Genomic DNA, 14,950 nt, shown 5'->3' on the forward strand with positions numbered 1-14,950 from the left:
TCAGGTAGGTGGTCTGAGAGGAAAAGGGGAAGGCCGTGTCTTTCCAGTACATGACAATCCTTGGCCACCTAATTCCTAATGCCACATAAGGCATCAGGAAGCTGGGCTGGGCAGGGAGGGAGCAGGTGGGAGATGGTGAGTCTAACCGATCAGTTCAGAACACGGACCAGCCAGGATCTATTCGCACTGTAAGTTCATGGTTCTACCAAGCACCTACTATGGGAGTCACTCAAAGAATTTGTTTAACACTGGGGGGAAATGAGAAGTGACTGCTAATGGGTATGGGTTTTCTCTGGAGGATGGTGAAAATATTCTAAAATTGATTGTGGTGATGGTTGAATGACTCTGTGAGAATACTAAAAACCATTGACTGGTATGCCTTAAGTGGCGAATTGTATGGTATGTCAATTTTATCTCAATATTTTTTGAAAAGTCCATTTAACAGATATTTAGTGGGCTCCCTTATTGCCAACACCATATCAGGCACTGGACAAGACACTTGAAGCTATAATTCTGCTTTGTCATTCTGAGAAATGGGGGGAGCAGGTGAGGAATAAATGCCACTACGGACATTTCCTAATGGCCAACCATGGCACATGTCCTTTGGGGAGAAACACAGGCGGATGCTACTAATCTCCTTCTGCTTCCTTCCGAGATTCTGGCCACCTGCAGCCTTTTGGATTTGGGGAGCTTAATATTAAGTGAAATCAGATGAAGCTGCTGCCAAGAATTTGGCAAAGAAAAACCTATTGGAAGCCTGTAAGTTTTCATGAATGGCTCTTCTGGCATTGCCCATGAGTGCCGATTAATTTTTGGAGAACACGTAAGCATGGGCAATATTGCTTACCAGTAAGGAGTCAGCACTAAACAGCAGCTAGACAGCGCTGTTCACCAAAGGAATTCCTTCTTAGCCTAGACCAAGTTTTGAGTCCAAGTTTCTCCTCTTAAAACCCCAGCTGTCGCAGCCACAGAGGACTCTTTCCATAAGAGAGAGGAACTTTCACTGCCTTGCTGCCTAAGTACCTGATGATGAGATGACCCACCCACCACCCTGGGGCCATGGGACAAGCCACCTGCGCTCAGTGCTCTGGAGGAGGTAGGAATTGCAGGATATGGTATATTTTACTGCCTTGGCAGAGCTGCACTTGGTAGGATAAATTCCAAATCATTTCTAAGCACTCTCCCCAAATAGCTTTGTAATTCTTAACCAGAAATCTATACTTTGTTTCTGTCCCTTGACTGATATCTCAGCATTCCCATCTTCACCTTCATGGCATTCATAAAAGCCCCCTTTTTATAGACAATGTCTATGCCAGACACTATCCTAAGCATTTTGCATGGATTATCTCATGTCGTCCACACTACTCCCTGAATTAGGTACTATTATTAATCCCATTTCACAGATGAGAAAACTGAGGATCAGAGAATGTAAGTCTCAAAGCCGTAAGTAAAAGCAGGATTTGAACCTCGGGCAGTCTGAGGTTTGGACTTCCATCTTCAACATCACGTTCTTCTTCATCATTGGCATCACTGCCCCCACCATCAAAAGGAATTTCTTGTCCGAGATACAATTCTGAAATACTGTACGATTGTGGATAAATAGACATCACATTTGCTCTCTGGGAATGTAAATATCATTCCCACCTCCCGGTTTGGAGACAGACACACAGGAATGAAGATCAATGCCTGGCTGGGCTGTTGGACTCACTCCATCATTTCTGCTCATCTGGGAGGCTGCCCTGCCCGGAGAGCCCCAGCAGTGGGGCCACGCGACACTGATTGGCCAGCCTGGCCTTCCTGAACTTCCCTCCCCATTTCAGCGAAAGGGGGAAAAAGGGCTTTTGTGTGCATTGTGGTGACACAGAATGCCCAAAGACAGTTATGCATACAAAAGTGCATTGTTAGAGTAATTCCTCTAACAGAAACAAGGGAGGAGAATCCAATTTACAGGAGAGTGTTCAAGATTACTGGTTGGATTCCCTATGCAGCCTCCTTCCTCCTCTCTTTTGGTGCAATCTTACAAGTGACCACTGAAACTGAAAAACCAATTTGATATCTTTAATCAGCCATGAAATGTTCTCAATCTAGTTACATTTCTCTTTAATCGCTATGTGAAAACCTGGGTCCTAAACAGCCTCCGTCCAAGGAGACTAAACAGGCTAGAGAGAAACTGGACTAGAGAAAAGGTGTCAAATTCCTAAACTGAAATTTGGCTCCTGGATTTACAGGAGGAGTTTAATAAGGATAGCAAGAAGAGGAAATGCAGATGAGGACACTACAAGTGGGCTCCATGGGGAGTCATAAAGGGTTCATTCATAAAAAGTTATGCGTCCATTATGCTTGGATTTTCACACACTGCCCTGGGAAAAAAATGCGATGCACAGTTTTTCAGAGCATACTTTCACAATCCGCCCTAATCCGCTCTCCCTCCTGCCAAAGGGGCATTGACCTGCCTCCTCCCAGCAGATTTCATGGCACTGACCCCTCCCAGGGACCAGCTCTGCCGACACAATACACTTGTTCCAAACACAAAAGTTCACTAACAACTGCATTTGGAAACATCAGAGCAGGCCAAATAGTTGGCAAAGGAGAACGCCCGCAAATGAAGAATGACGGTTACAGGCACTGGGCCATGCCTTGGCTGCAACACGCACACACACACACTGCAAAAGTGAGTAAAAGAGGAGCTAAAAAAACACTCAAAACAAAATAAAAACAAACCATCACCAACAACAGCGAAGGCAAAAGTTTTATCTCATTAATGAAAGTGTAGCCAGAGATACCAGGAATCTGTAGTGAGAAAATTCTTGTTTCAAGTTCAAGAAGAGAGAACTAGTAGAAATCTCTCTGCCTGTGCCCATTCCCAGAAATGTGCCTTGGCCCTCTCTGGGGAACTTCGGTAACAGAGAGCTTCCTCCTCCTGAGCCTTTAGATCTATCTCATTGTTGGGGGTGGTGGTGTAGGGTTGCCAGATTTAGTAAACAAAAATCCAGGAAGCCCAGTTAAATTTGAATTTCAGATAAGAAATAATGCATTTTATCTGGCAACCCCAAGCGGATACACTGATCATATTCAGCAGTCACTTCTCCCTATCACCAGGACATCTGAATTCTGGTCCTATCTCAGCCTCTAGCTGGCTGTGTGGCCTTAGAAAGTTAGTCCACACTTGGGGAGCTTGTATTTCTCGTGAAGGCGTGGGATTCAGTGACTCTAAGGTCCCTGCCAGGTTGAGGGGTCTGTGAGTCCACGTTCTCATGAAACTCTTCCCACACTGCTTCTTTTGTTACTTTAATTATAAAATAATACCTGAATGCATTCATGTGAAAGACTCAGTCGAAAAATATACAAAACCAAACACAAAGCTTCCCAGCATCTCCGTACTTCCTTTCTCAGAGGTAATCACCTCCAAGGGTTTGACGAGCATCCCTGCAGTCTTCTTTCTATGTATTTGGTATTAGATATGGGCACATGCACCTACATTTATAGGTAAATAGGATCATTCCCTGAGCCAACTCACAGGGATTCTGATTCAGTAGTCTTCCAGGAATCTGTATTCACAGAAATCTTCCCAGGTGATGCTGTTGTCCAGCCAGGTTTGGGAACCTCTGCTACCAGGAATTCAGCCCTCTGTCTTTTGCCACACCCAGTCAGTGCTACCTGCAAAGCCATGCTTCCTTCTGGCTGCTCATATTAGGCAGGAAACGGCAACCTAGGACAGATAGCCTCTACCCTGCCATCGGGTGGCAAAACCCACTTGTCCTGCAGTGTACACATTCCCGTCCATGCTTGGCCTGGAGATCACTTTCTTGGCTTGCCTACCTGGACTGTTAACTATCTGACCAATTCCTCCTAATGGTGGTACCCTGGAACCTCCATTTAGAACCTACCCTGGCTGCTCCCCAGCTCTCTAGAGCTCTTATGGACATAAATTCCTACCTGTTTGCACCTCCAGGAATTTAAACTCATGGCCTCTGGACAGAGGTTGCTTGTGTGCTAGTCCCAGTGGTAGCTGACCAGACTTGGACCCCTTAGTCATACAGAAGCTTAATGTCTGCCAGGCCCACTTGAGTCCAGCCAGATGCTCTGTCCCAGTCTCTGCTGATCTACCCCATCTTTGGTTCCTCAGTATCCAACATGAAGTCAGGACTTTGTCTAGCAGTGAAACTGCCCAGCTCAGCCCTCTCTTTTCTTTCCTATCTCTGTTTGCAGTCAGCTGCCCCAACAACAGCTCACTTTCAGGTTAGTCATTCACAGCATAACAAGTGTGGCTTTTCTGTTGACCTGTGCCAGAGACAAAGTCCTCACTGGGAGTTTAGACTTGTCTAAGAATGAGGATAGCCCACCCTCAGCCAAGACCCTTCCATCTTGCTCCTTGCCAATCCGCTCCTCTCTCCAGCCCCACCATGGCTGCCATTCCTAGACCAAATGCACTCCAATGTCTGCCTTCCAGACACCGAAGCCACTGGTCCTCCAAACAGTGTCCATCTTCCCTGGTCATGCATGAGAGAGCTCTCTTCTTGTGACCAATCTTGACTGAACCAACCTTTCTCTTTACACCATCTGCCAACTGCCTGTCACTCAAAGGTCGAAGCCGCCTTTTCATGGATGAGTTCACGCCCTGTTCATCTCACAGAAATAATAAATGTTCATCATAGAAAAAATGGAAAATTTAACTAAGCCAAGAACAACAGAATGATTTTTTTAAAAATACTCTATCATCCTGAAACAACCACTATGTGTTATTTATCAATATTTATAATGTTTATATTGTAGATCACAAAATGGTTTCTTCCAGCTGAGTCCAGCATGCACAATGATTTTAAGTAACTTTGGTTTGAATGATTTTGGACAGGATATTCGGGGTTCAGTTTACCACACTCCCCACCACTCTTTATTTTATGACACCAATTCCATCTCATTCATTTACTCATCCCTGAAGTCATAAGTTTGCAATGCCTGCTCATACGAGGGGTCTTCAAAACGTTCATGGAAATATTCATATTCTCTTTTAATTCCATTTTTCCACAAACTTTTTGAAGTGCCCTTGTATATATATAAATGTATATTTTAATCCAAATGGAATTCTACTGCATATTCTATTTTGTAACACACTTCTTTTTAGGGAACACTGTACCATGAACACCTTTCTGTATCAATAGTCACCTCTAACTTCATTTTAATGGCTTCTATTCAAAAGATGTATCATAATTTATTTAGCTAACCCCTGCTGTCAAACATTTAAATTGCTTTCAGTTTTTTCCTGCTTCAGTGAACAGCCCTGTAGCTAGAGCTTTGCACGCTTCTTTAATTGGTTCCCTAGGATAAATTCCAAGAAGTGGAATTGCTGGGTCAAAGGGTATTTGCAGTTTTAAAAGCTTTTAACATGTGTGGCCAAATGGGGTGTTCGGAGTTTTACAATGACACAGACCCCTGAGAGCTTCCTGTGACTGCTGCCAGGTTGGACCCTTCCAAACATTAACAGCATCCCAGAGAACATCCGATCGCTTCTCTCTTAAGGCTGCTAAAGTCAACTCACCCAACAGGGGGGCTTTTCTCCAATAACCATCCCGGACTTCCACGTAATCGTACCAGCACAGGCGGCTTTTAAACAAATCCATGGATGTGAAATTTAGGATGATCTGTAAAGAATTACCATAAAGTGAGTTTTGGCAGCAAAGCTGGAGGAGTTTTGAAAGATACATCTTACATACCAGTGTTCTCATGTTACCCTTTAGCATATAGAGCTCTCAGAGCACATTAGGGGTGTCTTCTCAAAAACACGTTCACAGGAAACCTCATGACATTAAATAATAAACCTTAAGCAGGATGGGGAATAAACACAAGGAGATGGGTCCTTTGGCTGTGTCTGGGGAATCACTTGAGCTTTTGAAGTCACTAGGTGGTTTACAGAAAGCAAGATGCATTAAAAAGATGTGCCAGGGTGCACTGAGACCAGGGATTTGGGAGGAGGTAAGGGGTCAGTGAAGTTCAGAGATAAAAAAAGATCTTATAACATCATCAATCATTCCAGAGGGCCTGGGTTTAGCTTGAGTGCAGCTGAGTACCATGGTCAGTGTCCCTCAGACATGACCACACTCTTCTGAGGTGTGGTGCATCTAATAGGCTTCCTACAGTTAGTCCGTTCATTCATTCATTCATTCATTCATTCATTCCACCACTGTGTGTTGGCCACCTACTGTGTGCCAGTCTGTGTGTTGGTCAATCAAGACAGAAAGATCTGTAAGACAGGGTCCTTGCCTTTAGGGAGCTCAGAGAATGAAGGAAAGGCAGATTCATCAAACCAACAAGAACACTAGGGTATAAATGCTGAAAAGATGAACTTCAGAAAGAGCGTTTTGGCAGTCCTGAGAAAGGAGGAATCAATTCTGCCTGGTGTCTCAGAGGAGGTGACATTTATCCTAAGGGGACCATGAACTCAGTGGGCAGACAAGTAGGGCCACAGTATTTTGGCGAGAGGAACTGACATAAGCAAAGGCAAGGAGCTTCTGGGAAACTGGACGCAGGCCCAGTGTGGGTCACCCAGGCTGTGTCTGGAATGAGTAGGCAGAAGGGGCAAAGGCTGGGGAGGTGGGAGGTTCACACGGGCTGGGAATGAAAACATTGGCTCTTCCGGACATTCCTGAGGTCGGTCAGCAGATGCCCCGCAGCCAAGCAGGTGGGTACTCAGCAGAAGGGGCTGCTGGTCCTGCAGGCTGGGCCTCCACACACAGGTGCTGCACCCGTGACCTGGGCCTGCTCCCCCAGCAGATGGCCCAGGGCAGAATTTAGGTTTCCCCTCACCCTTCACCCCCGATTCAGGCCCCAGCAGTGAGAAGCAGTGGCTTGTCTGGCCTGAGCTCCCAAGTTTGAGCTCTGCCTGTGCTCAGCATGGCCCCGCTCCATCACCTCTCTGCGCTTCCCACTCTCCAGCCCTGCCCCAGCCCCTGCACCCCTGACCCAATTCTTTTCCCAACTCAGGACCTTGCTCTCAGCTGCTCATCTCTCTCCAGCATCTTCACTCTCCATCCCACCCGGCTGCTTCTTTCATATCTTAACAGCCCAGGGGCCCTCTATCTCCAAGTAAACATTTAAGCTGGAGGGACTGCAGGTTTAAGGTCCCTCTGGCCACATCTAAAGGGCTGTCATTGACCTCATCCTCCCTGGCCCCTCTGTTCTGAGCCTGTCCTTTCCAGGTGTCACTACACTGCCCATCCTCTCACCACATTCTCTCTCCCCAGCCGACGCCTGCTCTCCCCAGTCCCCACCATCTGTGAGAGCCCCTCAAAACAAAGCATTTCCCTTCCAGATTCTCCATCACCCAGGTGCCAAACCCAACGTCTGATCCCCCATGTCTGCTCAGCACCCATGCCGACGACATTTTTCCTTTAAGATGTCTGGGTCCCTGAGCTCCAATCCCATCTCGCCCCGCTTCCTGGATTGCTCCTGCTGAGATAATTCCTGGACTCCTCCCTGCTGTGCCCTGTCCATTCTGCCCACTAGGGCTTCTAGATCAATCTTCCACATATATCTCATGTTCATCAGATCCCTCCCGCGTTCAGAAAACTGCAGTGGCTTCCTGTGCCTCCACTTCATAAGTTAAACACTGCTTACTTTCCAGAGCCCCCAGGGCCTGTCCTATGTAACCTTATTTCCCAGTGCTCCCCGATACGCCCATGTTAATGAAGCCCTCCCCAGGCCCAGCTCAAGTCCCCCTCTCCCTGAATCCTTCTCTGATCGCCCAGATGGTCATGATCTTTGCCTCTTTGGAACTCCCCTCTCATCGTGCTTTCAGAGAAGGTGTTGTCAGAGTCAAGCAGACCTGAATTTGCTTCTCAGCCTCACTCCTGACTAGCTCTGGAGTCTTGGGGAAATACTTGACTTCTCGGACCTCTAGTTTCCTCAGCTGTAAAACAATATGCCCACCATTGGGTTGCGGAGGGGACTGTGTTAGAAACTGTATATAGAGTGTAGAGTGCTGTGCCTGGCACATAACAGGCACTCAATAAATGGCAATTTAAAAAACTAGTCCATGTTGAGTGTACACTTAGTGTATCCTAACTGTTCCACACAGGCTGCCGTCTTGATTGCAGCTGAGAGTGCCCACTCTTCACTTAGGCCAATGCCACCCAACCTTCGGTTCTCAGGACAAGTAGCATCTTCTTCCACAAATCCCTGTGATCTCCTAGGAAATGAAGTCAGAACCAGAAAATAACAGACCAGGTCACCTCTTGTTGAGTGAGTGTGTGTGTGTGTGTGTGTGTGTGTGTGTGCGTGTGTGTGTGTGTGTGTGTGCGTGTGTGTGTGTGTGTGTGTGTGTGTGTGAGAGATGTCACTCTCCTTTCAAACTAGACTGGTGGTTTTCCACTCTACTTGCACCTTGGAAGCTTTAAAAAAAAAAAAAAAAAGGCCAGTACCAGTGAATGCCCCTTGGGCCCATACCAAACACTAAGTATCTTATGGACAGGGGTGTACCTCAGATTTCTTTCATATTTGCCACCATGCTCATGTTCAGGTGATAGAGCTCAGTAATACGCGGAAGCTGGTTGCACAATAATTCTTTAACCTTTTCTTTTTAAAATTACAGGAAGGAAATGTTACTACAACTTCCTTGATGATACATCCGTGATCTGAATGAACAGGATAATTATTCAGGCTAATTATTTTAAGTATGTTAGTGAACCATAAAGACCATAGGGGAAGAGGTGATGAAAAACGGTGATATTTGCATCAATCAAGGCTGCTAATTACCAGCAGCTCTAGAGAAGGCTGGGCAAAGGAGAAATTGAAATGATCGGTACAGGAATTTCAATGATGTATATTCTCCCTACCCCCAGTTAGCAATAATATTGAAGGCTTGGTGAAGCTTTCACAGTTCAGACATATCACACAGCCTCTGCTGTGCAGCGCAATTCAACAATTTGGGGATTACCAGACTCCTTCCTCTTCCTCCTCCTCTTTCCTGCCTCCCTCCTGTTAGCACTTCCAGAAGGCACAGGGATGTCACATCCACCCAAGGCAGACAAGTCTGGAGTCTCAGACACAAGATGACAACCACACTGTCTTAAATTCTTAAAGCCACAGAAAGGGTGTGTATGTGTGTGTGCATGCACACGTGTGTGCATATGCATCTGTGTAAATGTTCAAATGTCTATCTACTAGCCTGTCCCTTTTGTGTAATAATATAAGATGATGGTCAAGCATTCAGGCTCTCAGAGTCGTCACCTGGGTTCAAATCCCAACTCTGCAACACACTTAGTAGCCTTGGGTAAGTTCCTTTCCTTACCTGTAAAATGAACATGGTAACAGTACTTATCACATGAAGTTGATGTGAAGATCAAATGACATGATCTGTGTAATATGCTGAGGCTAGAAAATGCTCACAATGGTTTCTAGACATTTCTCTCTCGTTATTGCACTATGCTTAACTTGACATATAAATGGAGATTTTTTTTTTTGAAGTTATGAATTAGGAAAACTTGAAGGTTGACTACAGGCACCTGAAAAACTCCAATACACTCCACTGCCACCCCTACCTGCAGGTTTCCTACTCAGCCCCTCATCCATCCACATGTCCATTCGATAGATACTTATTGTGTGCCTATTCTGTGCCACAGACTGTGTTGGGTGCTGGGGACCTGGGGGTGGACAATCTCTGTCCTCAGTGAGCTTGAGGCTTAGAAGTGGGACAAATAAACCAGCAGTCACAATACTGTGAGACATGTTATAACAGGTGTGATTGTAGAGAGCTCTGGAAACACAGGAGGCATCCCCTTGCCTAGGACCAAGGAACACAGAGGGCTTCTCAAAGACAGTAGCAACTAGTCTGAGACTACTTGAAGAACACTTGGATTTGTAGAGACATGTAGCAAAAAAGACAACTTTGGAGTGCCAAACCCAGGTTCCTAGTTCCCAGTTCTGTATCTTACTGTGAATTTGGGCAATTTTCTTAACATCTGAGCCTCAAATTCCTCATCCACATAATGGATAGAAGATTATGACCCCTGCAGCAGGTTGAGAACATACCACTCTTGGTCCATGGTAAAAGAGGCCCTTTTCCTGGGCTCAGCTCTAGAGGGTCATAGAATATTAAGGGTCATAGAATATTAAGTCAAAGAAACATGACACTCAGAGCTTGCCCAGCCCCTAGACTACACTCCAGGAAACCAGGGCATTCCCTGTCCAAACAGCTCCAAGCCTGCTTCCAGGGCATGCAAGGGCTTCTTCCCTGTACTCATCCTCCTGAGGGTAGAATGCACACCCAGCCAATCCACCCCAGCTGGAAGGGCAGCCAAGGAGCAGCTGTTTGCAAGGTAGGAGTGCATGATGCTCAGAAGTGTGGGCTAGGGTGTCAGCATGGGTGCTCCTGAAGCCACAGATGGTGAGATGGAGGTGGTGGGGAAGAGAGGCCGGCCATGGGCTAGGGGCTAGCTCTCCCCATGTGGCCTCCTTCCAGAGCAGCACTCTAAGGTGTCAAGGAATTCTAAATTGGATCCTCACCCTCCAGGACATTATAAGAGTGTGTTTATCAAGGCAGGAGGACAGAGCCTACTTTATTTTACAAGCCATTAGCTTGGTTTATAACTTATGCGGAGACTGGTTGAGAAGTCCAGAAATAATGACTGTAAAGCACGCGGCACAGTGCGTGGCACGTGGTGGGTACTCACAACACAACAGCTGTTATCACTACCATTAACAATAAGAATAATTCCTCTTGCCTCACACAACTCAGAGAGTGTGCTGCCATTTCCGGAGGGGGCTTCCCACCTACCTTTTCCCCCGGAGTGACCGAGATCCTCCAGACGCAGTGGGAGTATGAAGGGTAGCCGTTTGGGAAACCAGGTGCAGAGAAGTTTCCTGTTGTGTCCTGCAGGGTCTCCCCACATGCTGCACAAGCAAAATGGCAACTGTGATGCTGGCATGCATACCCACTCCCCACCCGGGCAGCTCCTGCATGGGGCTGCCCAGCAAATATGCCCCTTTCCCAGCTGGAGTCCTAGGAATGCGTGGGGGTCTGAAGCGTGCCAGGCAGACTGACATTTTTCTGGATAACAAAAGTGAAATTAGGGTCTAGGCACCAAAAAGTAAGACCCCAGGGGTTTCTCCCAAGGCCCTCAGGATTGAGCATGGCCCAGAGCTGGGTGTAAATCTCTGGCTGACTGTGTGACCGTGAGCAAGCTTCCCTGCCTTGCTGGGCCTTAGTTTTCTCATCTGTAAAATGGGCCTCCCTCAGAGGGTGAGTGAAATCACGTGCATGACAGGAAATGGATCAGCCTGGTGTGTGGCATATACTGAGTGCTCCGTATATAAGTAACCATTATAATTGCTAATAATAAGGTCTGTTGTAGAGAGAATTTAGAAGTGTGAGTAGGTGAAACAGAAAGGAAAAAAATGCATTGAAATTCATTTCAGCTGTTAGTTTGAATCTACAAAATAAGAAAACAGAGAAAAATGCAAAGGCATAGGGAGCTGTAATATTCGACCATAGGCAATTCTGCCCTTCAATGTTTGAGGGTCACCTGGTTATGAGTCTAGAACCTAGTCTTTATGTTTGGAGAAAATATTTCCCCTAATTTGTCTTTTAAAAAAGGAGTACCTGGATGAATACTTGGAAGCTGCAAGTTTTGTATTTCCCTGACTCACAGGGATTCAGATCCCAAAGTCAAGGACACTGGTGTGCTGGGTACTCCTCCTCTTATGGGGCCATCCTCAAAGCATGGGAAGCAAGCACCCTCAAGCTTCTTTTCCTACCTGCCATGCAACCTCTGCACAGCAAAAGCCCGAGCTTTCAGTCACTTCTTGAAACTACTTGAAGCTCCATATTTTCCGGAGCTGCAGGAAGGGATATGTGGAAAACTGCCCATCGTCAGCCACAGGAAATCCCAACTATCGGGGCTTCAATATCACGTTACTGAACAACTGCCAGGCATCGTGAGGATTATGCCAGGCAGTCAGCACCCCCGTGGGTTCCATGGAAATTATTTTCGAATAACCTTCAACATTCCGCAAGAGCAGATCCATTATTATGTGGCTTCATGGCATTTACCAGCTGCCTCGAATCCTTTTGGGAAGTAAGCAGCATATATGTTATAACTAAATAAATACTATGGAATTTCCCAGGGAATGCTATAAGGTTTCCCTGTAAATTCAGCAAGGCTACATGATATATGTGTCCTGCATTTCTGCCCTAACATGCCCCCAGATGACTAATAGCTGGATGAACATATTTCCTAGAGTTTCCTGAGGGAACAAGCCCCACCCAGCCCTCCGTATACCCTGTGGTCCTGCTTGGTACAGTGATGTGAAAGCTCAGATTTTCTAAGATGGTGCTATTTCACATAGTCCATCCCACTATCAAATGCTGTGTCCAGCTTGGGGGTTTGGAAAAGGTTACTGGGCCTGTTGATGGTGGATCTCCGTTCTGCCCTCACCAAATCACTGAAATTCATTCTGTCCCATCAGTAGTGAGAACTTGGCTGCTATAACCAGTGATTTGCACTGAAGCTCAACAGCTTAAAGGGGCCAGGAGAGTTCACCCCAGGACAGTGGTGTGTGTGGGGGCGTGCGTGTGTCTATCTGTGTGTGTGATGCTGCTGCTGCTGAAGCCAAGGGGACAGATGGCAGAAAGGCAAATTCAAGGGAAGGGGACTTCTGAACTGGCTGAGGAACAGGCATTGGCTCCAACCCCAGTGTACTGTCCAGTCTTCAGTGGCAGACTGCTGGCCACTGACCAGCTAGGAGAGCCCCAAGACCATAGAAATGACCTCTTTTATGGCACCGAGACTTTCTCTGCCTTGTCGTATTTGGGAAACTGACTCCCATCCTCCCAAAATCATTCTCCCTCATTCTTTGTTTTCCTACAAAGTCCCCCTTGGTTTTTGATTTGTGATTTGCAAACCCACATCTCCTAGTCCCATAGAAAGGAGGGACGCTGTCACTGTTATGGAGGGTGCACTGCATCGGACCCCTGTTTACTGTTCTACTGTGCCTTCTCCCTCTTCTGGAAACCAGGGCTTTGCCACACAAGTCTGAAGCCTCCCATAAGTTCAGCAATGGGCTCTAACCTATTATTCTCCTCTCTTCTTGCAATCATGTCACCATATCAGCTTTCTACACTGTCTAACACCTCCTAACAGAAGGACACTGGAAATTACAGCTACCAAGGAACAGTCCCTTTAATTTTCCCAAGCTGTTTTCCCTGCAAGAGGGATGGTCTGCAATCAGCAGGTGAGCTGTGCTCCATGGGATGCTAGGGAGGTGTTGGGAATCCCCAGGGCTCCTGGTTACCTGGGCACTTGTACAGCTTCCTGGCTTGAGCTATGTCTCCCTGACTGAGCCGCACGCGTTGGCCAATGGTTGGCCTGACGCCATTGTCATCTCGACGGGGGAGGATGGTGTCTAAGAAAACTCCTCTACAGGACAAAAAAAGAGACAAAGAAAAGTCAAGGACATCAGGCTGTCCGTGCTGGGATTTACAGTCTTCACTTCCTTGCCCATAAACCCATCAACATTCCTGGCCCTGGCCTTCCTCTCCCAGGCTGGCACAGCTGAAGAGGTCTCCTTCATGCCTGCTGGCATCTCTGCATTCCATCGTATCAGCTGCCTGCTCACTTTCCAATGGCAAGATGACTCTGCCAAGTTTAAAAATATGCTCTCGCTCAGTAGCCTAGAAGCTTCCGTATGGGTGTATACTGAGCATTTCCATGAAGCCCCTGACAGGTCCAGGCCCTAGGCCCACCCTGCTGCACAACTGCAGGGAACACCATTCAGACAGACCACAGTGTGAGCGGTACCCCCTGGAGTTGTGCACTGAGCAGTTCTGTGTGTAGATAAGTCTTGGAGCCACCCCAGGAAGAGCTTGGGAACTGTACAGTGTGAGATGCTTGGGGGCTGATCAGCGAGTGCAGGTTCTTGAGTTACTGATCAGAGTTTGGGGGGCCCTGCTGGCAAGAGGGGCAATCAGATGGAAAATGAGATAAATGCAGACAACAAGAGGTAGCTGAAAGAGCCCCAGGCTAGAGATTTCTATGCTAGGCCTGGCTCTGCCACCTGAGTGAGCCTAGACAAGCCCCTTCCCCTCTCTGAGCCTCAGTTTACTCCTCTGAACAATAAGAGATGGGCCTAGATGGTCATGGCAGCCCCTTCTAGCTCTAACATCTTATTCTACTCCTACATGAAAGAAATCCAAAATGACAGCTTCATTTCTAAAGTAGACAAGTAGAAAGCAGAATGCCCGGCTGAGCACTGGCCCCAGTCACGCCTCCTGTTGTGGGCCCATTTTCCCCTCCCCCCCCCACCTGCAGCCTGGTCTGCTGCCAGCTCCTCTGCCTCCAGACTCTCTATCTGGGGCCTCTCCTGGAGCTCAGGCCTTCCCTTGAACCAGCTCCTTCTCCAGTTCCTACCCCACTTCTTTCCTTCCTTTCTTAACCAAGTTTCTGGAAAGAATTGTCTCCATTCCCTGCTCAATCCAATGGCCATCTGACCATGCCAGTGATGGGTACCACTCACCAACCAATGGACGCTTTCAGCCTGCACCTGCCTCTCTGCAGCACCCTGGCTGCCCCTCCGTCCTCAGATCCTCTCCTCCCCGGTTCCCAGGGCACTGCTCTCTTTCCCATCAGAGAGACAGGAGCGACTTCTGCTTCCCCTTACATGATGTCCCTCGGGTTCCTGCCCTCTCCCCCGTTCTCCTCTCTCTCCATGCTCTACCTGCTCCTGTGGGTTTTAACCACCACCTACAGGCTCACAGCCACATCTCTGTTTCCAGCGCAGAGCCATCTGCTAAGCCCCAGATGCCCGGCGACACTTCCACTGGGTTGTCCTATGTTCAACATGCTCAAAACCAAATTTACTCCACTCTTCTCCTGCCTGTCCCTGAGACTGGATCTGAAAGCGCCCTTGGGTCCTCCCTCTCCCTCACCCTCTCTTGGCAAAAACAGTACCCAGGTCCTGT

The 14,950-nt window shown here is 47.3% G+C and overlaps 1 protein-coding gene across 2 annotated transcripts in view; it reads right to left on the bottom strand.

Moving 5' to 3' along the window:
* The window catches only part of TLL2 (tolloid like 2), a 120,457-nt gene that overhangs the window by 25,003 nt on the left and 80,504 nt on the right, over positions 1-14,950 (bottom strand). For both annotated transcript variants that reach the window (XM_063102699.1, XM_063102700.1), the window contains 3 exons: positions 13,285-13,409; positions 10,769-10,884; positions 5,537-5,639 (listed from right to left, as the gene is read on the bottom strand). In XM_063102699.1, the coding sequence (XP_062958769.1) occupies positions 5,537-5,639; positions 10,769-10,884; positions 13,285-13,409 (344 nt within the window). The remainder of the gene's footprint in view (positions 1-5,536; positions 5,640-10,768; positions 10,885-13,284; positions 13,410-14,950) is intronic.

The sequence above is a fragment of the Cynocephalus volans genome, chromosome 7 (assembly GCF_027409185.1).
Source record: "Cynocephalus volans isolate mCynVol1 chromosome 7, mCynVol1.pri, whole genome shotgun sequence".
NCBI classification, from domain to species: Eukaryota; Metazoa; Chordata; class Mammalia; order Dermoptera; family Cynocephalidae; genus Cynocephalus; species Cynocephalus volans.